Source organism: Eubalaena glacialis, chromosome 13 (genome assembly GCF_028564815.1).
Source record: "Eubalaena glacialis isolate mEubGla1 chromosome 13, mEubGla1.1.hap2.+ XY, whole genome shotgun sequence".
NCBI classification, from domain to species: Eukaryota; Metazoa; Chordata; class Mammalia; order Artiodactyla; family Balaenidae; genus Eubalaena; species Eubalaena glacialis.
The window spans coordinates 90135245-90162791 of record NC_083728.1 but is presented as its reverse complement, the minus strand read 5'-3'; the positions used below and the strand labels follow the sequence as shown (position 1 = coordinate 90162791).

At 43.6% G+C, this 27547-nt stretch overlaps 1 protein-coding gene across 2 annotated transcripts in view; it reads left to right on the top strand.

Annotated features, from left to right (window-relative positions):
• Positions 1-4071: 4071 nt before the first annotated feature.
• CYTH3 (cytohesin 3) overlaps positions 4072-27547 on the top strand; it is a 90659-nt gene continuing 67183 nt past the window's right edge. For both annotated transcript variants that reach the window (XM_061210361.1, XM_061210360.1), the window contains exon 1: positions 4072-4173. In XM_061210361.1, coding sequence (XP_061066344.1) covers positions 4131-4173 — 43 coding nt within the window. In that variant the 5' untranslated portion in view covers positions 4072-4130. The remainder of the gene's footprint in view (positions 4174-27547) is intronic.

Genomic DNA, 27547 nt, shown 5'->3' with positions numbered 1-27547 from the left:
GACTTTACTGGGCATTATGTGGCCTTTTGGCAAAGTCAGTGAATGACTGGAATTCATGGCTGGCTTTCGCCATCCTACAAGTCCAATTGCAGACTCACCTTTGCTTGGGCACAGTTAGGCTCTCTGGGTCCGTGATGGGTGTTGTTCTGTCACTTGATTGCTGGCTAAGAGCACAGTTTCTATTCAGAGGACCATGATCACAGACAGATGTTCCATGTACTAATGTATGTCATTTTCACATTTTTTTCCTTTTTAATTGCCTGTCCGATAGTCCACTCTGCACCCGGGGATAGATTTTCCTGATGAGTTTAAGCTGCACACAGCAGACTCTGACCAACATCTGAAGGGGACCTTTTTAAATTAAAAAAATTTTTTTTGTTGTTTTTGTTTTTAGTAGGTCAGGGACATCCTATAAAAATGAAGAACGAGATAAAAATAACACAGCTTTTTATTACTACGGAAGACACTTTGCATTTGATAACTCTTCATATCCACGCTGCCTTGAGTGGGTATGTGAAATGCCTTTCTTCCAAAGAAATAGCTTGAAATGGTGGCCAAGTTATTTTTTCCCAAGTTTACCACTACTGAGAAATTTGACCGCCTTTGTTCTTGCAAAAATGCAAGTGACTAATCAATCTAACAGGAGTTAAGCTGCCCTTGGTAATCTGAGGCCAGAGAACTGTTGTCAATTGTGTGGATTCCAGGGGGGAGAGAATAAGACCAAGGTAGACTGCACTGAACGATTGGAAAGGGAGATGGACGCTGTGAAGGACATGATGTCTGGGCTTTTGAAAATTTAATGAGGATGTGACTTGACACTTGGACCCCCGTTGTTTGCCTGGGCAGAGCGGAGAATGCTAGTCTGCACAAGATCATCTCGATTCCAATGAGACGTTTTCTTTCCTAGATGAAATTAGATTTCAGAAAGCGTTGCTTTCCTTTCGTGACCGTGAGCCAGCAGCGAGCTGGCCGCTGTGTGCGCCTTTCCCAGACTGGACCAGAGACCCCTGAGCAGATGTAACAGATTAGTTGAGGTTTCCATCTGCTGACGGTCACTGCTGTCTCTGCATTTCTTGATCAGTATCAGAGGAGATGGGAACTGCTCTGTGTAGGCGGCGTGGGCAGCCTCTTTCTGACTGAGTGCGAAGAAACTGGCCTTGGCAGGGTTTTGGCTATTGTGACCTTAGTGCTGGGCGAGGACACTTCTGTCCAATTTCATAGACTTCCACTTGGAGGATGGAGATGAATATACAAAGGAGAAGTCCTCTGACCTTTCCAGAATGTGTGCCCATTCCTGATTTCTTTTTTTTTTTTTTTTAATAAGTAGCTTTATTTTATTTTATTTTTTAAATTAATTAATTAATTAATTCATTTTTGGCTGTGTTGGGTCTCCGTTTCTGTGCAAGGGCTTTCTCTAGTTGTGGCAAGCGGGGGCCACTCTTCATCGCGGTGCACGGGCCTCTCACTATCGCGGCCTCTCTTGTTGCGGAGCACAGGCTCCAGACGCACAGGCTCAGCAATTGTGGCTCACGGGCTTAGTTGCTCCGCGGCATGTGGGATCCTCCCAGACCAGGGCTCGAACCCGTGTCCCCTGCATTGACAGGCAGACTCTCAACCACTGCGCCACCAGGGAAGCCCGTCATTCTTGATTTCTTAAACTATTTCTGCAATGGTCAAAGGGCTGATAAATGGGTTTCAACATGTTTTCAAGATGTCTCTCGCTTTTGCTTGCCCTGTTCCAGCAGCAATACCAAATACGTCTAGTTCAAGCAAAAACTGTTGCTTTCTACTTTTCTGTGATATGGCCAGGCCCTGCAGTGGATCACAGAGACAAAATACATACAGACTACAGTCTTGGTCTGAAGGAGTTTCAAGGCTGCAAAGCCAATAGACAGGAAACAGCAAACACTGTGAGAAAGTCTATAAATAGGATAGGACATCAAATTTTCAATTAAATAATTATTTGAGTAATTATATGCTTAATGGCTGTATTCCTTCTAGGCCATATGTCGCTTGAGGACAGGAACTGAATCTATCTTTTTCATCATCGTATTCCCAGCACCTGAGACAGTGCTTGAAACACAGCAGGTCCCTAAATATGTATTGTCTGATGGAATGATTGCAACAAGGTTTTGGGTTTAACACTTGGAGTGGTATCTGCTGCATGAATTGTTTTCCTTTATAAGATTCACTTACAAAGCTTTCAACATCCGAGTAACACAGATGGGCATAAAGTGAGTGCCTATCTTAGTGGATAATTAGGATACTTCATGTTCCTATGTAGGGCCAACCTGCATGTGAGCAGATTAGATACCTGCTATCTTGGTGGCATTTAAGAGGTACTGGAAAGCAGCTCTTTTCCCCAAAATCTAATTTTTCAATTAGATATTAATTCCTTCGCATACTGAAGGTTTTTAAGTCTTCCAATTACGCCATTCAAGTGCAGAAATAAAGGCTTATAATCCGAGCCTTTATTCTCCCAACAATTTTTGCAGGCTTTGTCGAAATGGAGGCCCTGGCTAAGCTGTGGAGATAATATAATACCCTGCTTACAAATAACTGGGCTATGACTGATTCTGATGGAAATGAGCTTGGGTGGAGATCAGAGAGGCAATTTTCAGACTCAAACTTTGAGAGAAGCATCTATGGCTCACACTCTAAGAAACCTAAAGAATTAGGAGTTGATATTTAAAAGCACTTAAAATTTATAGTATCACTGAGTTCAAAGCTCCACATGTCACATTATCAAGTTCAAAGTATGCTGTCATTTTTCTCAGTACCTACGCTGTTATCTCCAAGATAACCAAACCAACAGGAACAAGACCAGGAAGCCAAGTCTGTGGGCTGGGATGCAAACCTACATCTCCTGATGCCTAGACCCCTTTTCTGTTGTATATTTGTCACATAAGCTGCCACAGGTCTTATCTCACCCAGAAGTGTGCCGGGAGGCCTGAGCAGCACCAGAATGCTGGGTGTTTAATTTTTGAGATTATCAGGAGATTGCATTCTTTGGAATCATTCCACACCCTTGAACAAAAAAGTGAAAAATGTCCATTTTGATAAATGACAGCAGAAAGTTCCTTCAACTCAATGGGCCATTTGTAAATATAAAACACTTGCTGGAAAATTATATTAGAGATGAATTATCTCCTCCATTACAATGTTTCCTTTTCTTTAATGCAATTTAGTTCCAGCAAATTGAACAGAAAAGCTTGGAAGGGGCCCCATTCAATGGTTCAGGAGGAGTTACTGGAAGCAAGATGTGGAGTGGGAAAGGAGATCGGGGAAGATATGGAACAGGGGCAAGCTGAGGCCTTCTGCCCAGGAGGCCTGTGCTGAGGACCCCGGCTGTGCCCACGGGAAATTCAATTCAGAGCTCCTTCTGCATCATAAATCCAGGGCAGCTGGCAGCTTTCCAAGGGAGACGGGAGAGAAAGCGCAGGAGCAACTGGGGCCAGACGGGCCAACTCTACAAAGCCCTCTGAGGGTGGGCCCCAGGTGTGCCGGCTGGGGATTCGGTTCCAACCTCATGATAACGTTTATTTACAAGCTTTACACTTTGTTGAAGTGCACTCATCTCCAGAAAAGGAGAGGCTCCATTCTACACCAAAAAGCGGGAAGGCTGGAATTACTCTAAAATTTCTCGGGCCGAAGGGCGAAGGCTTGACTTTTAAATACGTTTCTTGATCTGTTTTCCCTGGGTGCACGTGCGAGGAGGACCTCCCGCCGCCGGGTTTTGTAGACTGGGCATTCGCCTGCCCCGGACCCCACGTCCGTCCCAAGGCTGCTCGAAGGCGGGGCAGGGCCGGGTGTGCAAGCCCGCGTCGCCCCCGGAGGGTGCCCTCTCACCCTCGCGGGGCCGGGCGGGGCCGAGCGCGTTCACGAGGGGTCCGGGCGGGTTCCCGCGGGCGGGGCCGCGCGGCCTCGGGCCCCGCCCACCGCAGCCGGGGGCGGGGCCTGCGCGCCACGTGACGGCGGCGCCGAGCGGCGAGCGCCCCGCCCCGCGGGAGGAGGCCCGGGCAGCGACCCGGTCCGCGCGCTGCTGGAGCCGCACGGCCGCCCGCGCGCTCCGCACCCGCGGCCCCTCGCCCGCCGGCCCCGGGCTCGCCGGCTGCGGGAGCGGCCTCAAGATGGACGAAGACGGCGGCGGCGGCGGCGGCGAGGGCGGCGGCGGTGAGTGTCGGAGGTGTGGCCGGCGCGGCTGGCGGCCTGGGGCGGGGGTCGCGGACGCGCCGGACCGGAGCGGGGACGGCCGGTCCCGGGTCGGGGGTCGGTGGTCCGGGTCCGCCTGAGAAGACCGGGTCTGGGCAGCGCCGGTGCCGGCTGGCGACCGCCGAGGCCCGCGGCGCGCGCCGGGCCCGGGGCCCGAGGAGGGGGTCCGGGGGCCCCGAGGCGGGGGCCGGCGGGGTCGTCGCGGAGCCCGGGCGAGGGTCCGGGACGAGGCCGGGGCTGCCCACCGGCCGGGGCCTCCCGGAGGCTCGGGTCGGAGTTCGGGGGTCGCTGTCCCCAGGCGGGGGACCTTGGGGGCGACCTTCTCCGCCTGTGGTCGCCAAGGGCGTCCACGCCCTCCGGAGCCCAACCACCGGTGACGACCCTCCCCGCGTCTTCTCTCAGGTGGTGGGAAGCGGGGAGTCCACGGGAAACCGGGAGGGCAAAGTTTTGAATTGGGGATCCTCCGGGTCCAAGAAGGGTGGCTGGGGGGAGAGGGTTGAACGTCGTGACAGTTTTCTTGGCTTTAGGTCAGAAGTGGTCAGTGGGATCGTTAAATGAGGAGGGGGCAGCTAGAGCGCATGCATTTTATGAAATAGGGGAACGTTACGGAGTGAGCCAAAAATAAATAAATTTAAAAAAAGTCAGAGGAGCCGAGGGGTCGGAGTCAGGAGCTGCAGCCCGCCCGGAGGTGAGACCAGAAAACCAAGCTGTCCGTCTGACGCTCGGTCACCTCTTGCTAGAAGATTCGCGTTTGTTGTAAATTATTTAGTGGAATACAGATTACTGTTGTGTCATGATGCGAATTACGCCTTTAAAAGCGAATAACGTGTCTGTGTAGTGTCTGTGGATGGAGTGGGTCGTTGGCTTGGGAAGCAAAGGGTTAATACCCCTGTTTTACAGGAGCACCCAAAGTTAAGGATCTCTCTCTGTTTTTGCTAAAGATCTCCTTTATGCTGACAGACGGAATCATCAGAATCCCTTGTAATAAGGGAGCATTTTGGAAAAAAAAAAAAATCTTAATTACAGGCTGCGGAGCAGCTGCCTGTAAGAATCAGCAGTGTTGAACGCTTCAGGATGAAGTGGTTAATCAAGGTGCCTTCTAGCATTTAAGTGCTGCCCCGGGGGAAATGTTTGCGCCCCAAGAAGCGGTGGGGCTGGGATGGGGGGAAGTTGGCCCGAATCCTGGCATTTGTCGAGTTCAGTTCTCATAGTTGAAGCTAGGGGTAGCACTGTGGCACCGAGTGGGTGTGTTGTTTATGACGGAAAGTTCTGTGGAAAGGAGGAGCCCAGGTGCACACCCTCCTCCAGCCAGGCTGCTGTCTGAAGAGTGTAAGTGATGGATTCTCCGTGGACGCGGTGCTTCCTGCCTGTCACAATTGGGGTAACGGCACCGGCAGACAAGTGTCTCCTTTTTAGAAAACAAAGAGAAACAACTGTAATATTTAAACGTTTGACATTCGAGTCCAGGCAGCTGGCTGGCTTGGCGATTTCATCTGAAGGAGTTTTGGACTCTGTCAGTTAAGGAATGTAGAAAACTTGAAGGTAAAAGCAGGTATAAAGATGAAAAAAGGAAGCCAGTATAGATCTTGAATACTATAGCGAAGGGTAGTATTACCTCTCCAAAGTATCAAGACTTTCTTTGGGCTAATATAGCTCTTCTGGGAATACAATCCTGAGATTAAAAAAAAAAAAAAAAAAAAAATCTCATGCACGGGAGCTGTGCATTAACGCTATTTATAATAGAAAATTGGAAACGACAGTGCCTAATAGGAGACTGGTGAGGTAAATTATGGGGAGTTTACTGGATGAAATATTTTACAGCCATTAAAAATAAGCAGTTTTATATATTATGGTCTAAACAATGTGAAAACTGCTGATATTATGGATGTTTTATTTTCTCGGTTTTTATATTTTCCAAGTTTCTGGAATGATGTATATTACTTTCAAATTTGGGAAAAAAAAAACTTTAAAAATTTACCCTAATAAGACAATTGATAAAATTTGAATAAGCAATAGATCAGATAATGGTATTGTATCAGTATTAAATTTCTGGGTTTTGATAATAAAAATAGAGAAAATATTACTTTTCTTAGGAAAAACACTGAATTATTAAGGTATAAAGAAGTACAGGGCCTCAACTTACTGTCAAATGGTTCAGAAAAAAAAGTTTACACACACATGAAAAAAATAGAGGGAGACAGAAGGATAAACATATGGGGCAAAATGTAAATACTTGGTGTATCTGGGTCAAGGGTATATTGGTATTTCTTGTACAATTCTTGGAACTTTTCTGGATGTTTGAAATTATATAAAATCATCTCTTCAAAAAAAAATTACCCTGCAGTGGGAAAAAGGGTATGATTGTTTTAAAGTATCATTTAATTCACTTCACTGGAACAGTCAACAATGAACAGATATTTATTGATTATCTACTAAAATGTCCCGGCCTCATTAAGCTTTATTGATATGGTTTATTAAATTCTTTCTTCCTTGCCTTATGGAAGACACTTTAAAATATGTTTGGCATTCTTAGAGTAAGTGTGTTTTTGAATAGATGGAAATCTTAGAGTTTTGAAGGAAGAGTCTTGTATATATATATAGTGCTTGTCATATAAATTTGGTGTGCTTATATTTAACTCTTGATTGATGGAGGTTTTGAAGTTAACATACCTCTTTATGGTTCATTAGTTTTTATCACCATTTAGATTTCTAAAAATGCTTTGCTTTAAAATTCATGTTTTTAAAAATAAAGGTCAGCCCTTTGAAAGAGAATAGTTTCGCTTGCCAGTCATTTGCAAAACATAACTTTTTTGGGTATATTTTTAGAGTGTAGTACAGAACTTTGAACTGTATATGGGGAAGTCAGTTTCAGCTTGTTTACCAGAGAGGGTAAATAATCTATTCAAACAGTAGTTATGCCAGGGGCAAAAGAATTAAAATATCTTTTTTGCTAATGTGTTGGTCGGGTTAGAAGACTTCAAAAAATGATTCCTGCTTGCTGTTTTGATACTTTTAAGTTTTTGTCCAGGGTATTACTGTTTGTTCTTTAACTGCAGGATAAGGAGAGAGGGTGGTGGTAGGAATGGCTGGAAGGCAGTTCTAAGGAGGAACACCTGGGGGGTACTAGATTACAAGAACACACTGTTATTTATAATGTGTGCTGAGTGTAGTTAAGGTATCTTTCATTCCTTTGGGGCCTTGTTGCCTTTCAGTTTTTCTAGAACAGTTCTTGAGATATGTCTCTACTTGGAAGGTGACTGGCTAGTTTGGCTCATTGCCACCATCCTAATGCTCAGTTTGGGAGTCTGTGTGACTGAACTTCCTGAATGGACCATCTGTGGCAGATGAGGTGAATAACTTTACTGATTTCCCCTCCCTCCTGCACCCCCCCTCCCCCCTTACCCCAATCAGCGTAGATGAGACGTAAGTCTGTGCTTCACCTGAAAAGCTGCTCCACCTCACCCAATAAAGTTAGTATAAATTAAGGCCAGGCTGAGATCCCAGATCTTGCCTGTCAGGCCAGCGATAACCCCTACACTTGAAACCATTTGTGGGCGATAGGAGTGTAAATTAGTTACCACTCTTAAGGAGGCTACGCCAGCCTGTGTTTGGTTGGCTTGGATCCATTGCTTGCCCTTTGCCTGCAGAGGGACATCTCCCAGAGCCTGGGTCGGCTGGCTCGGGGCTAGGTGTGGCCAGTGGGAGCCGCTGGTGGGTGATTGGATGGCAGGAGGAAGGGAGAGGCCAGGTTATCGTCTCTGCTCGCATTCTGCCTTCAGCCGTGTGTCTGGCGGCCGGTCTCCTTTTGGCTCCAGCTCCTGCCCGTTGACCGAGCCCCTGAGCTTTGGAAGGACCTCCTCCCTGTGACCCTCCAGTTTAGAGGTGGTAGCAGCTTGTTCCTCTTGCTAATCTCTGCATTGTCTTACCATTTCCTGTATGATTCTCAGTTTTTCTATTGTATGTGTAACCAATTCCTTGTTTTCAATTCCCTCTACTTCAACTCCTTGAGGGCCTTCTGTTTCTCTGGTTGGACCCCGATAGATACAGGTGCCCTGGGCAGCAGCTTTTAAAATTACAAGCATGTACATCCTTTGACACAGCAATACCAGTTCTAGGAATTTAACGTGTAGGTATATTTTTACATGCGTGAGATACCGTAGGTACAAGATTATTCACTGCCTTGTTTGTAATAGTAAAAGATGGAGAATAACCCGAGTGTTCACTGCACGTTATGTACCCAGATGGCGATTGAAGTCGTGAGGCTGTATAAAGGAATGAGGAGGCTCCTTATGAACTAATAGGTAGAGGTTTCCAAAATATTTTACTAATTTACAGAAGCAAAGTGTAGGCAAATGTGCACTGTTTGTTACCATTTCTGTTAAAAAGAAATAAAGGAAGTGGTTGCATATGCATGAAAATTCTCAGGAAGGCTAAGCAAGGAACTAATAACAATGGTTACCTGTTGGGGAGGGTGTTGGGAACCAAGCAGATGGGGAATGTCAGTGCCCGGGAAACTTCGCTCTATGCCTTTCTATATTTTGCAATTCAGAAAAGCTTGTCCATCTCCACTGTTTCCCAAACTGGAAACCAGTTTCACAGAAAAATAGTATGCTAGTAAGAAAACACCCTTTTTGAGAGAATTTAAAAAATTGAATTATAGTTGATTTACAATGTTATGTTAGTTTTAGGTGCACAACAAAGTGATTCGATATGTTTGGAGTTTTTGTATATTAAAAAAATCAATGTAACATGTAGAAAGTTATAAAATAAATTACTTATTTTTTCAGTCTGCATAGGAAATTAACTGCTTTCTTTGGAATGTTTAAAAAGTGACATGATAGGTGCTTTTAGGGTATGCTTAGAGTGTATTGTTTTCTAGAACATTTATTTATTCAACAAATATTGATAGCATCCCGACCAAATGCCAGGTCCTGTGCTTGGCGGAAGGGTGAATACAGTGAATAAAGCAGATGAATTTCCTGCGTTCCTGGAGCTTTTGTTTAGACGGGAGACTGAAGAAAAATGTAAACAGATGTATAAAGTCATTGCAAATTATGCTGATGTGTGAAAGGAAATCAACAAGGGGTTGAGGGGAGAGTTGGGGGCCTGTGGTGGGAGGGGTAGGTAGGGCCCGTAGCCAGAGGAGGCCTCTTGGAGGGAAAACTCTTTCAGGTGTGACCTAAAGGGGTCGAGGACCAGGCAGAGGCTGGGCCCGGGGCTTGGGGAAGCAGAGCGCCTCCAGAGGGCTGAAAGCTGCCGTGTGTGGTCTGAGCCAGCAGTGAACTGGGTCGCTTCAGGCAGTTTGAGTAGGTAAGGAATTTACATTTTATTCTAAGTGCGTGAAGCCAATGAAGGGTTTTAAACTGGGGGATGACATTTGATTTATGTTTAAGTAATTGTAGCTAACATTTACACAATGGTCTCTGTGTCCAGTTCTGCCCCGCCTGCTTTACTGATCTTAACCTATTTACTTTTCGCAATAACCCTGTTAGGTACTTAACATGAGCACCATTTATGGATGACGTTGGACAACGGAGGCACAGGGAAGCCAAGTAACTTACAGCTAGTAAGTGGTGGAGCCGAGCTTTGAACCCAGGCATCCTGGCTTCAGAGGCCACGTTCTTAAGCATTGGACACCCTGCCTTGTAAAAAGAGTGTCCTCGGCTACCGAGTGGGGAACAGAGTGGAGGAGGGGAAGAGAGGACGTGGGGATAGGCGCCAGTGAGGAGGGGTTCGGGTGGGAGTTACAGGGGCGAGGTGGATTGCGGGGGGCGGCAAAAGTGAAGGGAAAGATCGGCGTAGGACAAACCTATATAAAAACGCACGGAAAAGTACAGAAAGCAATGAAACAAAAACATTCCCATTACTCAGAATCCATGTAGTAGCTGTTTAATGTTCTGTCCCATCGTTTAAGATCTTTACAAAAAATAACTAAAACATCTCAGGTAAGTGTCTCCATCCTAGCACCTGGCAGCATCGTTCTTCCCATTGCTCAGGCCCAGATTTTGGTGCGGTCTTGCACTTGCTTTGCCTTAGCCGTCCAGCATTCTCGTTGCCGCTGCCCTTGTCCACACAGCAGCCAGAGCAGTCTCTCTAAAGCAGAGGTCGTGTCACTCCTCTCCAAGTCGGCAGCGTCCTTGGCGTCCCTGCTGCCTGCAGTGTCGGGTCTCTGTGCTCTAGGCCAGGGGCCTATGCGCTTTTCCTGTAAGAAGGCCCGACAGCAGCCGTTCTCAGCTGTGTGGGCCACACTTGGGCTCTCACAAACTCTTCTTCTTGATAACCCTTTAAAAACATAAAAAAACGTTCTCACCTTGGGGCTGTCCTTGCCCCTGCTCTAGTCCCCTGTGGTCTCTGATATTTTCCCCCACTTTTGTCACCACGCTGGTCTCCTTGCTGTTCCGTGAACTTGCCAAGCGCTGCCCACGGTGGTTTCCCCTTAGGTATCTGCGTATGTGCTTGCTTGCTCCCTTCAGGTTTCTGCTCGCACGTCTCCCTACCACAGAGGCCTTCCTCCCCGAGCCTGTCTCAAGTAGCACCCCACTGTCCCCTTTCCCAGCCTCATTTTTCCTCTTGGCTCCTAGCACTCCTCACCTGCTACGTACCTGTTCATCGTTCGTCTCTTCTCTCTTAGAATGTAAGTTCTGTGGAAGAAGGAATAGCATCTGCTTTTAACCACTGCTGTGTCTCCAAGACCTGAGACCTCGTGTGGAGTAGGCCTTCAGTAAATACTTGTTAGTAAGTACTGAGTAAAGTGGAGCTCGCTCCTGTCGAGCAGTTCTGGTCCTGTTCCCCTTCCTTTCTTTTGTATTTCCTAAAGGCAACAATGGTGAATGTGATGTGGGCCCTCTGGAATAGTTTTCATACTGGCATATGTATGTGTGTGTGTCTGTAAGCAATATATGGATCTCTTTTTGGTTTGTTTAAAAAATTATCAAAAAATGGCATCATACCGTGTGTAATGTTCTGCAGCTTGTGTTTGAGGTTATCCATATTATTGTGTAGAGATCCTGTTTGTTTCTTTTAACTGCCATAACGTTTTATTTTTCTTGTCCTGCCTTGGACTGTTATGTTGATTTTACATTGTTGCAAAGAATACCAAGGCGCCTCTCCTTTTACAAACTGTGAAAGTTTCTCTTGAGTATGTCTCTAGAATCGCAGTTGTGGGTCATAGGTGTGCTTTCTGTTTCGCCAGATGCTGGCAGGTTGCTTTCTCACTAGGTGTATTACCAGCGTCGTCATCAGCTCTTGGCATTTGTCAGACTTCTGTTTGCCTATCTCCTGGGTAAGAAATGATGTACTGTTACAATTTGCATTGCTTTGCTAGATGTATTTTGGAGGATCAAATGGGCATACTGACAGCTGGGAGGTTAAAGGCGAAGGAACTGCAGGAATCAGAGATGACTCCTAGGTTTCTGGTTCACGTGACTGTGGGTGGTGCTGCTTCAGGAGAAGGGGAGTCTTGAGAGAAAACCATTTGGAGGGCTCATTTGTTTTTTGTTGAAGATGTCATTATTTTGTCCTCACTTTTGAAGGACATTTTCCCTGGGTGTACAGTTGTAGGTTAGCAGGTTAATTCCTTGCAGTGCTTTGATGTGTCAAGTCATTGCCTTCTGGCTTCCATTGCTTCTGTTGGGGAATCAGCTGTATCAGTCTTGTTCTGTTGAAGATAGTGTGTCTTTCTCCTCCCCTTTGGCTGCTTTTAAGATTTTTCTCAGGACTTCCCTGGCGGTCCAGTGGTTAAGACTTCTCCTCCCAATGCAGGGGGTGCGAGTTCGATCCCTGGTTGTGGAGCTAAGATCCCACATGCCTCGCGGCCAAAAAACTAAAACATAAAACAGAAGCAGTATTGTAACAAATTCAATAAAGACTTTAAAAATGGTCCACATCTCACACACACACACACACAAAAAAACCTTTAAAAAAAAAAGATTTTTCTCTTTGCCTTTGGTTTTTAGCTGTGTTATTGTAAAGTGCCCAGATGTGGTTTTCTTTGAATTTATTCTTATTGGGATTGGTGGTTCTTCTTCTTGTTGGTAGTGCTGTGACAAGACTTAATCTTAAATTAGATTTGGAGAAGTTTTAGCCACTATCTCTACATTTACTACTTTGGCTGCATTTCCTATCTCTTCTCCTCTGGGACACTAATTACCTTTTCATTGTGTCCTGTATATCTCTTTGACTTTTCTTCTATTCTCATCCTTTTGATCTCTCCATGCTTCACTCTGTATATTTTCTCCTGATCTTCATTCCAGTGCATCAATCCTTTCTTCATCTCTATCTAATCTGCTTTTAAACCCATCTGTTGAGTTCTTACTTTCAGTTATTGCCTTTTTCAGTGTTCTTGATTCTTTTATTAGATTCCAATTTTCTGTTAAAATTTTTCGTCTTGTCCAGTGAATTTCTTTATTAGTTATTGGTGTCTGATAACGTCAATATTTGGACATCCTGTGAATATATTCTGTTGTCTATTATACCCTTGGTTTTCAGTCTGTGATCTTGATTCTAGATTGCCTGTTAAGCTTTAGTTAAATTCTAGACGATGTGCATGGAAAACTGTAGAGGTAGTTTGAGACTATCTTCTTCAAGAGAGGCTTCTGGCAGGCAGTTAGGGTGGGGAAATAATCACTTTAACATTGTGAGGGTTGGTCTCCCTCTGGTTTACCCTTCTCCCAGGGTATAGCGCTTTGGTGGTCCCAGCTGAAAGCTCGGGGTGTTTACCAGGGCCTCTTCTACTTGGCAGCCCCTGAATTCTAATTTTGTCCCCCCAGTCCCATCAGACTGCTGGAGATTCTGTTGACCTCATATTCTATTCTCAACTACTTGTCTCTGCTTAGCTTCTTGGCCTTTGACTTTCTGCTGTGAATTGGCAAATGTCTCGAGGAGAAAAGTGGCTCAGATGATTGGGCTCACCTCTCTGCACCTTCTCTCTGGGATCCTGGCCTCCTAGGTCCTCACTGCATTGGTAGCTCTCTGATACCTTCAAACAGTTGTTTCTTATAATTTGCTCAGCTTTTTTAGTTGTTCTTGGCAGAAGGGTTGTCTGCAACAGGCTGGTCAGCTTTTACTGGAAACAGAATCTTAGGAATTCAGTTTTGGTGTTTAAAATCGGACTTTTTTGTGAGATGTCCTGGTAGAGATGGTAGGAAGATGCTTAGCTATGTGGTCTGCTGCTTAGAAGAATGGTCTGGATAGGAGATAAACATTGGGAAGATTTAAATTCTTCTAATTTATGGGAATGGGTGAGAGATCACTTAGGGGAGAGAGTTGAGAGAGAGGCGAAAAATCCCAGGACTGAAGACAACCCAGAAAAGGAGACCGAGAAAGGGTAACCAGTGAGGTCGAGTAAACCTTGAAGGTTGTGTGGCATTGCAGGAGGGAGGAGCGCTTTAAGAAGAGGGAGTGTTCGGCTCGGCTGAATGCTCCCGAGAGATGGACTAAAATGAGGATGGACAAGTGTCTACAGGGTTTGGTGTCTTTAAAAAAAAGTTTGGTGAAAGGTGGGGAGCAGGCTAGACTGGAGAGGGCTAAGGCGTGAATGGGAGAGATTTTTCCTTGCTGAAGGAGAAGCCTGGGCCATGGCCCTACCCTAGAAGTTTGCTGTGTGGCGAGAATAGAGGGAAAGCGTCGGGGGTGGTGAGTGGCGGGGAGCTTAGGGAGGGAAATGTGGGTTTGTTTTGCAACTAAGCGTTTCTCAAGTTAAGTCCTTCTGATAGAGGACCGACAGTAATTCATCAGGTGAGTTAGAATAGTAATGCCATTTGCACGCTCACACTCTTAGTGTAAATAACTTTGGGAGAGAGAAATTATTTTTTAAAGGTTATTGGCACGTCCTTCGGGAAGCAGGTTTATCAATTTGTAGTGGAGGATTATTGAAACTTCTGAAGTGAAATGAAATGAAAAAATAGGTTTCACCAAAGTATCCTAAAAGCTGCATAAAGCATATTAAATATTTTGAATTTGTGGGAAAATAGTAAATCATTTAAATGAGAGTAGAAAATACATGACTCTCCATCCTGATATTGAAGTTAATCAAACATAAACTTTTTATAGTTAATGTCAGCTCCCTAGTCGACATGATAGAATAGACATATGAGATCCGGTAGTGTTTTATAACGTGACTGCGACAACTCAGCAAGCGTTTATTTTGGGTAAATATCTTTCAGTATTCCGTAAATATTAGAAAAGACTCACCTGAGTCAATTTAGTTGGCTAAGAATATTTTGTGATTTACTTTGATAGAGCAGATTTACTCTTTTTGCTGACTTAATGTCACCAGGAGCACTGTGCAAATAGGGGAAAATAAGTTCCTATCTTAAACTTGCAACAGGGCTATTTTTAATCACTGTACTCTTCTTTGGAACAACTTATTCCTGTAATTAATAAATAAAAATGGCAGTTTGCTATAAAACCAGACATTTTAATGATGATTGAAAAGTATTTCCCAATATCTAGCTAATTGGTGAATTTTTTTTTCGGTTTTCATCCAGATGTTTGGCAACATGTAGACACAGCCTTACTGCAATTTTCTAATTCACTTTCATGGGAACATATAATATTCCCCGTTTATCTTGGACAGCAGAGTTTCCTTTTTCTTTGGACAGATACATATGAAACACATGCTCTTCGAGTGGAGTTTTGTGGTCCTCTGAGAATTCTCTGAAGGAGGAAATGGGTTGACCTATTTGGTTGCTATGAAGTAAAAACAATCTTGTTTTCATTTTTTTTCATGAACATCTGGGTTGCATTTATTTCACATTCTGGAGGTTCTTTAAAACCACAATTCGATAATGCGAGGCTTCATTAAAACAGTCACTATTTTAGCTATTTCTATAGTTAATTTAGTGCTAGGGTGGCTGATAGACTTTTAAAAATATTAAAGAAAGTTTCCCTTTCTATAAAATGTAACTTTTAAATAACAACCCTTGATTTTAAACCATGAAATGGGATCTAGATATTTTGGGGCGGCAGGGGAAGGGTCGGTCAGCTGGTTTATTTCTCTGTTGCCCACTGCCGTGCAGGCTGGCCTTGTGGTAGGGCTGAATTCGAGTCTGTAGCAGGCCATTGTGCTCCCCATCACAAATCCATCCTCCCTTCCTTCCTTGCTTATTTAACAACCCTGATTTGTGCAGATAATCTGCCCATTGTGAAGGGACCTTATCACCACGAGGAAGTGAATCTTAAATGGTCTAAACCAGGTAAGGTAATCCCGTTTTCCTTATTGACTGTGTAAGCTAAATCTGGCCAATGAGCTGTGAAGGGCAGTTTGCAGGGGGACTTCTTGGAAGGGTATCTTCCTTCTTGGAAAAATACACAGGGAAGAAACAGTTCCTCTTCTTACGATGGCCTTTGTTGGGCCTGGGTGGGTAGCCAACTTACATTCACGATGTCCCTGAAGTCCGTCCAGTTCCAGGCCCCCATGCTGAGGATGATCTGCTGGACCCTTGGTGGAGTTGCTGGGCTTCACCCACTGGGGAGCCCCCCCCGCCCCCCGCCGCGTCTCCACGTGTCCTGTCCTATGTGACTGTAAATACCTGTCTTGTTCCAGGGCTGAGGAGAAGTGGCTGGAACCAGGGGCTGTGGGGTTGTCTGATACTGGCTGGAGCGGTAGGCGGGTTTCATTCTCTTATTTATTAAGAATAAGGATCTCATCTTGGCCATTGAGGGCCAAGAGGAAACCTCTTCTCTCTGCCACACGTGTTCACTGGGTGTATATATTTATCCCTTTAAGAACTGAGCTAGGTTACACTTTCTTTTTGAGATGAACACTTTCTGCTACTTTGAATAAAGCAAAATATATTTTCACATGCTTGTAAATCCATTAACAGTTTCATTTGGCACATCCTTATGACTACATTTCTTAAAATTTATTTATTTATATATTTATTTTTGTTGCATTGGGTCTTCATTGCTGCACCCGGGGTTTCTCTAGTTGCGGCGAGCAGGGGCTACTCTTCGTTGCAGTGTGCAGGCTTCTCATTGCGGTGGCTTCTCGTTGCGGAGCACGGGCTCTAGGCACGCGGGCTTCAGTAGTTGCAGCACACAGGCTCAGTAGTTGCGGCACTTGGGCCCTAGAGCTCTCGGGCTTCAGTAGCTGTGGCACATGTGCTCAGTAGTTGTGGTTCATGGGTTCTAGAGCGCAGGCTCAGTAGTTGTGGCTCACGGGCTTAGTTGCTCCACAGCATGTGGGATCTTCCCGGACCAGGGCTTGAACCCGTGTCCCCTGCGTTGGCAGTTGGATTCTTAACCACTGAACCACCAGCGAGGTCCATGACTACATTTATTTTAACACAGAAATATTTTAAAAAATGCAGTAATCGGAAGTGGCAGGCATTGGCCATTTAATATTCTGTTAGAAGACAGGACTTCCTTTTAGCTCTTTTCGGAGAGGAAATAAAATGATCAAGCATGTCCTTTTCCAAGTTTCAGTAATTAGATTAAAATTTTTTTGAATTGAGACAGGCAAATGAATTCATTTTTGTTTGTATTAGAGTATGGGAAAATGGGAGGATTTCAGTGACTTTTAAATGTTTGGCCTGTTCACACGATGAGGCTGTATTTCCCGAGTGTGGGAGGACAAGTGACTGCAGACTTTGATTCAGTATGTGATGCCCTCATGAGAGCAAGAACCATCTTGAGGATAAAATGACGCCTTTCATTGCCTGTGTAACAAGAATCTTAATGCTAGATAATTGTTCTTCTGAAGCATTGCGTTTCCCCAGGAATCACAGAGTATCTGCTGTAGATTCCCCAAAGTCACATGTTTCTAAAGCTTAGCCTTTTCATTTAAAATAGTGGTTAAGCTGTGTGCTGGTCAGACGGTTACTATGATGTTTTTATTTTGACAAAAGAACATCACATGCCTTCTTCCCTCCTTCCTGTGGGTCAGACTGGTCTTTAGGTGCTCAGAATCTTGCTCACAAGAGGAGTCCGGAGTGCGTGTCCCACGCTCCTCTGGCAGCCCTCGTGGTGGTTCTGCCTCACAGATGCCCAGCAGTTTGGCTGGACGTGCAGAACATGATTATTTTTTTAACCTGGAAAGAACATAAGCCGAGATATTCCCCCTGGGCTCTGCTGCTGTCAGTACTTAGACATTTGGCTTTAGGATTTCAGTCCCTGGTACCTTCGGGCAGGCTCCATCCTTTTCTCCTCCAGCGGAGGGGCGTCTGAGGCCTTTCTTTCCTCATATCTTCCTGTCCAGTGTTATGATCCTGACAAAGAGCAGGCCCTCCCGCATGTAGAGACGACAAAGACTTCCAGAAGTCTTCTGGCTACTTCTGCATTTGAAATCTTATCTCCCTTTTCTGTTTGACCTGTGAAAATTCGAGGTAGGGTAAAAAGAATTGCACTCTTGAGAGAAAAGCCTGCACCTGGAAATGTGGTGCAGGCCCGCCCAGCAGTACTGAGTCGGGGGCACGCCCTCAGCCCCACTCGGTGGCTGGTCGCTGGCCCCAGCTGTCTCCCTACGTCTGGAAGCTCTCTAGTCACGTGAGCTTGGCTTGGGCGGTTTTATCTTGGTTTTAGCAGTCAAGAGACAGATGGGTGACTGGGAATTTCAGGAACAGATTTGACAGGAGAGCCATTTCCTTAATTAAAGAGTTGTAAATTGACAGTCAGGGCCAGTCCAGCTTTCACTAGTTAGAGATGAAAGGCCAAGCTCAGGTGGTAAAACTAACCTGATCATCTTCCCCCAGTGCTAGAGAGGGGAGTCTTTTAGTGTAAACCCTTCATTTTATGAGACCGTTTCTGCATGTTTTATTGAAGCTCTTTTCCCCTAATGTCCCTAAACATGCCCCCCTCCCCGCCCCCCTCCATTTAGAGACCGTTACTTTCATCCATTTATTGGAACTGGGAGCCCCAGGACGGCCCAGCGCTGTGGTGGACGGCCCTCCTTGTCCTCGGCCGTGCCTCCTCCCCGCGGGCTGTGTCGGGATGGACCGTGCCGGAGAGAGCCACACAGCTACCCCTTCCCAGACAACCTCAGTCCCTTGGGATTGGAGAGGCCCCCTTCCCCCTTGTGATCTCTGGGGATTAAGATTTCAGAATTTTTGCCTGTTTGTTCTATCAGGTCAGCCATCGAAGGATGTTTCAGACAGTTTCCTCGGCTCAAGGCAGAAGATAGTCAGCTGTGATGTTAGTGGTTTGTTCTGAGAATCTGCGACTCTTAGAGAGGTTTGCTTAGACATTTGAACTGGTTGTTATTTGTTGTTGACGTATTTTTAAGCAAATATATGCCGCTGTGGTACCTCTAGCCTTGATTGTGTAAATTACTTAATCTCCTAGAGCTTCAATCTTCCCATATGTAAAATGGACATTGAAAAACCCAAGTGAAGTTATTTAATGAAAAATTTATCAAAAATCCCCAATCAACAGCAGGCATTTGAAACCTTTTGTTGTCAACATAGTCAGCCCCTTGCCCACCCTTAGAAGCACAGCAGAGCGAACTGGAAGATGTTTTGTGTTTGGGTTTAGGAATAACTGATGATTGGCAGTATGACTATTGTTTCTTTTCTCCTCCAACTTGGTATATTGAAAATTTTCAAATCTACAGAAAAGTTGAAATAGTGCAGTGAATACCCGTGTATCTTTAACCTAATTGCTAGCATTTTTGCCACATTTGCCTTATCTCTAATATGTACTACTTTTTTTTTTTGGCTGACCCATTTGAAAGTAAGTTACATATAGTATAACACTTTATCCTTAAATACTAAATAGCATTCATCTCCTAAGGACATTCTCCTACTTAAACACAACCATTACCATACTTAAGAGAACTAATAGTAATTCCATACTAACATTTCACATGTAGTCCAAATTCTGCTTTCCCCAATTTTTTCTCAAGATGTCTTTTATAACTATTTTTCTGATCTACCTAGGTTCTCATCAGGGTCTACACCTTGTATTTAGTTATGTCTCCTCAGTCTTAAAAAAAATTTTTTTTTCCAGTGACTGACTTTTTTAAAGAGTCCAGGCTGGTTGCCTAATATCATTACTTGAATCCTATAGTCTAGATTACATATATGAACAGAAGAGAGGGAGTGCTTTGGTTTCTTTAATGTCATTTTTAAATTATAAATATGTTAAAATCATCTGCTTGATTCAAGGTCAAAGTCCCATTCATTTTTCTTGTTCTTTGGTAAATGTGGATTAGATTGGTGACCAAAAGGAGTTACTAAACAGCTCAGATGTCAGTGGAATATGTGCGTGGGCGAACTTGGAACAAATATACACAATGGTTGGTTAGGCCTACCCGCATATGGAGGTGATTAGTTATCTGGCTTAACATAGTAAGGATTTTATTTTAATATTTGGCCATGGTTTTACAAAGAAACGAACTTTAGAACTGGAAAACTTAGTAAGACAAACTATATTTACATAATACAGAAGAGATGCCTTTGCTGCCAGAACCTTGGAGGAAGAGCAGACCTTTTAACTCCCAGGAAGGAGTCTTTTTCTTCTCCCTTCCCTCAGCGCCTTCCTATTGGCTTTAAACGTTTTTGAACTTCAGCTGCAGCTGAGACTAATACAGGATCCAGCTGTAACTTCTTTGTTGTTGTTAGTATATCCGGTGATGGTTGTAGCAAGCTCATTGTATGAAAATTCAATAAAGGAAAGGGCAGGGTGGGAAAAAAAATGACACTCTACAGAAGTATTCAAGAAGCAGGACTGGATCCAGGAGTCTCCCTTTCAGACCCACCCTGAAGTGTTCGTTCTGTTTGTGACGAGTCCAGTAGGTGTTTTAGTCTCTCCCTTTTGATCGTGTTAGGTATACAGCCATGTAACCAGAGAACATGCATGAGGCTGACGTGTTGTTTTCGGGATGGGGGGAGGGCAGAAAATAGTACCTGTGAGAACCCAGAGGACTGAGCCCTCCCCTTGTACAACGGGGCAGGGACTCCTCAAAGACCCGTCCGCACTCCTGTGGAGGTGGCAGCCGTCTGTGAAAAGAGGCGTTCTCTTTGCTTAGATCTGTTCAGTAGAACTCATAGTTATGCGTTTACCAGAGAGCAAGTAAGTACAGAATCAGCAGTTCAATAAAATTAAACTTCAAATTTGCATGTCTGCTTCGAAGTAATTCCTATAAAAGCTTTGTATCTCTGGTCAACTCTGTCTTACAAGGACCAAGTACATATCATCACCCTGTAGCTGAAGATGGATCGTGTGTTTTGAAACAGTTTTTGTGATAAACGTAATTATCATACGACTAGTGATTTTCACATGCTTGTGTATCTTGAACATTTTGTTTTCCTTTTTTTATGTTAAGGAGGTCACATTTCTCAGATTTCTTCTAATTGTAGCCAGACATCCTGTTTGGGGGCAAATCGAGACCAGTGCTGCCTGTGAAGGAATCACGCGGTTCTGTAGTGATCTTCCGGGTTGTTGTTTTTGGATTTGATTTTATGGACAGGTTTCCTTGAAATTCTGTACTCTAGTTTTAGACGATCTCTTTACATTTCTGTGGTTCAGGGCATCAGTAGTAAATATAGTATTTAGCACAGAAATATCATTGAATGTCTTAAGGCTGTATGAACTTTATAGGAAAAATAAACCAGTGACACTTCAGTGGATATAAGAGATGGGTACTACTTAACAAATTTAAGGGAGCTTTGTTCTGTTTCTCAGGTCACTGCTGTATCTGTACCAGCAGGAACGATATTTTGAAGAATCCTTACCTGTTTTACACTAGGACAGTTCAGTCTCCTGGGTCCCCGCAAGTTACTATTTTCTGTCTCCCACTGAAAGGAGCGTTTTCACGACCCTTCAAGAGACTTCCTACCAGTCTCCTTTACTTCTCTCCTGTCCCAGTTTTACTCATAGTTTTGGGGTTTTTTTTTAAACTTAAGAATAATCTGGTAGCTTCTTAGATTTATAAATGATTGGTTTGCTGCTCTGTATAGCATCAGAGACCCTGTTCTCCTGAAGTACTGTTTGATCTAATGAAGGTGTTACAGCAGTGAGCCTGATTTGGTAATAAAGTACCTCTTCTTTTTTTTTTTTTGGGAAATTGAACTATCATTTATATAACATTATATTCACCCTTTTATTTATTTAAATTGTTTTAGGTTTTGAAAATTTTTTCAAACTTCATTTTTTCAAATATCCTTCTGCTGATTTTACTTTTCCTTTTTTTTTTTAACTTTTCCTTTTTTTTTAAATTGAAGTATAGTTGATTTACAGTGTTGTATGTGTTTCTGGTGTACAGCAAAGTGATTCAGTTATACATATATATATTCTTTTTCATTATGGTTTATTACAGGATATTGAATATAGTTTCCCATGCTATACAGTAGGACCTTGTTGTTTATTTTATATATAGTAGTTTGTATCTGCTAATCCCAAACTCCGGATTTATCCCTCTCCACCCCGAACCCCTTCCCCTTTGGTAGCAAGTTTGTTTTCTATGTCTGAATAGTCACCCTTTTAAAGAATACAAGTGAGTGGTTTTTAGTATAGTATATTCACAAAGTTGTGCTACCATCACCTAATTTTAGAACATTTCATCACCTCAAAAAGAACTCCATCTCCATTAGCATAATTCTCCTTACTCTGCCCCCGGTAACCACTCATCTACTTTCTGTCTCCATGGATTTGCCTGTTCTGGACATTTCATGTAAATGGAATCAGGTGCCCTGTGGCCTTTGGTGTCTGGCCTCCTTCGCTGAGCAGGTTCATCCACGTTGTAGCATGATTCCATTTTCCAGGCACGTCCACATCCTGACATGACTCAGTGTAGAGCGCCTATACTTTTCCTGTGAGTGCAGGGGAGGCTTGGATTGGTCTTGGTGTTGGGAGAGATTTTACTCACCTCTGTCACATGGTTGAATCCGTGGTTCGTATGCCGTCTTGAAGGTTTTTAGGTTTGCATGTGTTTCTTCTCATTGAGAAAGTTGAAGTTTATTTTCAACTTTTGTACTTGAAGGACTAAATTGAAGCCTTACTGTCATAATACCTTAGTTTATAATGTCTGTACTGTTGTGCATCCAGAGCAGAACCATGTCGTCTGTAGAAAATTTTTACTCTGAAGACCAATATATGGGTTCAAGAAACCGAATTTCCCAGGGAGCTGTACTGAACTATGTTAATAAAAGCAGGGAGAATCTACTGTTCGGGGATCCAGTGAGGCTTTGCCAGTGTGATCCCAGCGGTGGACACATGAGACCAGAATTTCATCCTCTATTCACCTTGAAATCCCAGAAAACAATAAAAAAGGAAGCGATAGGAAACTCCAAGCAGCAGAGAGACTGGGAAAGGGACCTTTACCGGAGGAGAGTTGTTTTTTTTTTTTTAACAAACCTTCGGAAGAAACAAGAAATTGGAACCTATAAACAGATAAAACAGAATGCAGATCGCGAGTGAGCGGGCAGGGCTCCCGGGCAGCCCCCTGAGCTGAGCGAGCGTGGACGAGCGTCGACGTGCACGTAGACTCGGGCTGCTGCCGTCCCCGAGGAGGCTCTCCCCTTCTTCTCTCCCTTCTTCTTGTTGCTGTGTTTTTTTTTTTTTTTGGCCGCACCATGTAGCTTATAGGATCTTAGTTCCCTGTCCAGGGACTGAACCCAGGCCCATGACAGTGAAAGCGCTGAGTCCTAACCACGGGACTGCCAGGAAATTCCCACCTCTCCCTTCCTCTTGTTTTGAGGCAGGCAGGTGATAGCATTTTACCATCAGGCAAATATTTCTTTATGGAGATAGCATTCTCTGGGGGAGAATTGGATCTCCCTGGGTAGGTACCAGCACCCCAAGTGAAGCTTTTTTTTCTTCTGTCTTATGGGGGCTTTTCAACCTAAAGGTTGCTGCCCTGACTTTTCATCCCAAGTGAAACCTGCCAGGGACAGAACACAGTGAACCTTCCCATTCAGGACAGAAGTCAGGCGAGAGAAGGTACTTAATCCAGTGCTGGAGGAAGCCACGCGGCTGCATCTCACTTGTAAAAATGTCCAGACAGCAGCAGCCTCCAGACAGATGGGGAGAAACTGACAACATGGAAGAGAAAATTTAATACATTTTTATAGCGGGAATAGCTGACCCCCAAAGAGAGAGCGTTCAGAAGATAGAAGAACACCTAAAAAAAGGATCCTTGGAGACTCGAGGGAAGATGTGACTTGAGCACTAGCGTTTGTCTAACTTCTACCTCCCTTCCTCCCTTGAATCACTAGGTCCTGATGGAAGTGATTGAGGGGAAAAAAAAAAAAAAGTGTAAAAAATGAATGGGGAGAATCGGGATCAGGGTGAAGAAATACCAAGTGCTGACTCATGACTCTTTCCCTGGAGCTCAGTGCAGGGATAGGAGAAGTGTAAGAGGACATGCTATCGCCTCTGCTAATTTGGGGGAGAAGAGGGTGAGTGAGGCCACGTGGCTGCAGGCAGCTGGGGTGGGTTGGCTGCCTCGCAGCAGTGGTATTCGGGCAGCTGTACTCGAAGGCCGGAGGACACACGCGGCTGCAAAATGCTCAAGACTAGTGGGGCGTCCCCCTCCCCTGGCTCTGCAGCTGTCCTCCCTGGTGCAGTGGGAGCACCCCAGCTCTCTGGATCGGAAGCCCTGCCAGATGGAGAATGATGTACAGAAACTGGGTCACAGAACCAACATGATAGATTCACAGAGAAGCTGGACCACCCATGAATGGGTGATGCAACTTTATGTGCATCAGCCCTTCCGCTTATGGACTTAGATCGGGAGAAAAAAGCCCACCAAACTCAGCATCCTAAGGAGTACCAGACATTGTTTTGGGGGCAAATTGCACCTGAATATCACTGTTCAACGATAAATAAAAACAGCATGTTGCCAAAATAAAATAAGGGAGGGGGCGATATGCTTTTTGAGGCAGAGGAAAAGTGTAATTTTGAAGAAGACTAATCATAGAAACTATAAGTAAATTTCAGGTTGAATCTGCTTTGTGTTGTTTTTTAATAAAATTCAAGGCATACTCTGAAATAAATGATTGAAAGAGGAGATAAGCCAACAGGCAGATAAAGTGAAATGAATGAGCTGAGAGGAAGAAACCGTAATGATACTAAATGCATTTGCAGGAAGAGCATCATTTCCAATGGAACAAGTTAAATTAGTGCTGTGATCTAAATAAGTTGTTCCTGAAGAAACTACCGAAACAAGTAGAACAGAAACAGTAATCAGAGATACAATGGAAAAACATATCTTTGAGCTGAAAAAACAACAGCTGCTTCTGTGTGTTGAAAGGGCTCATTCTGCTAAGGTGAAATTAGTGGAAAGAGCAACTGTGTGCTGGTGAAATGTTTAAATTTCAAAGATAAAATACCTTACAAGCAGCCAGTCAGAAGAGAGAGAGAGAAGAAAAAAAAAAGGCTACCTAGAAAGAAGGAAAAATCAGGATGATTTTAGACTTTACTACAACATTGCCACAAGATAGTAGAGCGGAGGCTGAGAGTTTTGTGGCTAAAAGGTTGTAACCAAAAATAAAATAAAAAAATAAAAGGTTGTAACCAAGAGTTAAATAATTACACTAATTGCTGTTCATCTGTGAAGGCAACAAACAGATGTTCTCTAAAGGTACAGAAGTCAGGCCTAGCACCCTGCCTGCGGTTGGAGCTCACCCTGCCTTTGCACTTAAGAATTGAGAGGCAGTTTGTTTCCTTAGTCCTTATTCTTTTTCTGCTACCTGTACCTAATATCCTCCTGACAGACCAGCTGTGAATTTTTCTTGAAAAAAAAAAGAACTTTTTCAAAGATAAATTCCAATCCGCTAAAAGATTATTTAAAATAACTCAGGAAGGAGAAAGTTGGGATATAAAATAAAACTGACATTGAATTGAAATCATGTAAACATAAATTTAAGTGTATAATTATAAATTTGGTTACAAATCAAAATTCAAATGTCATAAATCTTGAAAGAGAAGATATGTAATGAAAAGAAAAAACCCCATTAATTCAGTAAAAATGGCAGCAGTAATAAAGATGGATCCAAGTAACTCTAACATAAGCCAAGAAGTAGGCGATGGGGGAGACAGGAAGGTTGGGAGAAAGTAAAAGTCCTGCCTTGTCTTACAAAGGGGGATATCAACTGTTTTATTTTTGATCTTGAAAAATAGAAAAATACAGTTAGCGGTGTGGTTTTTGAAAAAATAACTTAAAGGTAACCACTAGAAATCTAAAGTAAGATATATACATTCCACATCACTAGAGGGAGAAAAACATAGGTCAGTTTGATCATGGGATAAGGTCACATCAGGTCAAAGTACCATGATCTGGTTTCATTTTTGTCATTGGCTTTTTGAATTTATTTAGAGGAGCATTACCTGCTTTTTTTTGGCCCACATTTGGGAAAATTTTTTAAAAGGAGGGGGTTGGTGGGAGATTGTCCATTTTGTGAAATGTTTTCTTTTAGAAATTTAGATCGTCCGTGACTCATCCCCATGCTGTTTCGAGATATTTGTGGACAGATCTTTAGGAAGGTCTTGGAGGCAGAAGGGCTTGAGAAGGGGTGGTGTGGCTGGAGGTGAAGTGAGGAGGGTCTGGCGTGGCGGCCGCTCCCTCTGGACGCAGGTTCCCAAAGGTGCACCTTCGCGGGTGCCGAGCACTGAAAGCCGAGTGCACTGCCCCTTCGGAGCATCCGTGGGTAGCGGGAGCGGTGCTAGCTTTTGTGGGACCTGAAACTTATAATTGGGAACACCCTCTTTAAGAAAAATAATACAGAATTGAGTATCAAAGCGAAATTGTTTAGAATGAAGAAGTCACAACTTCGAAGTTTTGAAGAGCTTATAAAACCACAAACAGGTGAAAACTCAGAGAAACGCCACAGCTCTTTTCTATTCTTGCACAACTTTATGCTTCTCCTCCCGTTGTTCGTCGCCTACTCTGGCTAATTGGTAGCCTCTCCACATAGCAGTAATTTCCTATTTTACTGTGAAAGGAATACAAAGATAATTCAGTCTTTCCCCTAGGATGGTTGAATGCAAAATTTGAACTATTGATAATTTAGGAAAGTTTCTTTCAAGATTTTGACCGTCGAGAGTTTTAAGTTTCCATCGTAATACAAGAATTTTTTTTTTTACATTTTGAAGCTTTCTCCAGTCTTTCTTTCAGCTTCTGGTTTTGGATCTTACCAGGATACTTCTTCATATCATATTTGAATTTTTGAATGATAAAAATATACAAAATTATTCTAAATGTCATGCACGTACAAATGCAATTGAAATGCATTTAAAAATTGCCACTAAGGTGTGTTGAGTTAGATAATTTAATCGTGGCTTGTAGGTGAGCAGGTTTGGAATTTTGTCACCTGAAACCATGTTTCTTCAGGCTGTTTTGTTGCTTAGGTGGCAGTTTTGTATGCTATTTTATCTGTAGAATCTGGCACTACCAGACTTAATCAGGACAAGGTGCACCAGATACAGTGTGATTTCACTGGGCTGCTTCAAACATGCAAGTTCAACACAGACTTACTTGCTAGTTCTGGACCACAGGTTTAGAACCTATACACATAGGAATTCTCATAAATTCTAATTTTCACAATAAACACCAAAGAAGAAAAAAATAGGATGTATTTATATTATCGCATGTGGTAATCATCAAGTATATTCCTAACAGGAGAGCATTTCCATTTTGATTAAACTTCAGTGTTAGAATCAAATCTTCTATTTAAAAACGTACATACCCAATGATGGGAACCATTTTCCACAGACTACCTTCTGACCCCATACCGTTCAAACCTCATTTCTCCTCCACTACCCTCACCACCCTTCTGGTGTTGGGCACTGAGAGACCTGTTCGCAGTAAAATAACCCCTGTGCCCGTCCACTGTTGATGGTTTCATCAGGTAAGTAGGTGCAGGGCAGGAAGAGCATTCCTCGAGTCATTTGTCTATTATGCCTCTTTCCTATAAGGTGATCCGCAGAAGTGACCAAAAGCCACATGAATATATCTCACTGAACCCGAACTAAATGTATCCCCAACTCAGCCTCCCCTTTTAAAAGAAAAAACTTTATTGAAGTACAGTTGATTTACAATGTTGTGTTAATTTCTGCTGTACAGCAAAGTGATTCAATTATACATATACATATATATACATTATATACACACATACACACACATTCTTTTTCATCTTCTTTTCCATTCTGGTTTATCACAGGATATTGACATAGTTCCCTGTGCTCTACAGCAGGACCTTGTCATTTATCCATGCTGTATAGTTTGCAATAGTTTGCATCTGCTAATCCCATAGCCTCCCCTTACGGATCCCCAATTTTTGCAAATTTGTCTGAGAGATAAATTTTCAGAAGTGGGATTCCAGATCCAAAAGGAAAATGGATCTGAGATGTTGGTGGACGTTACCAGACTTCCCTCCACACCCATTTACTGTTCTTAACT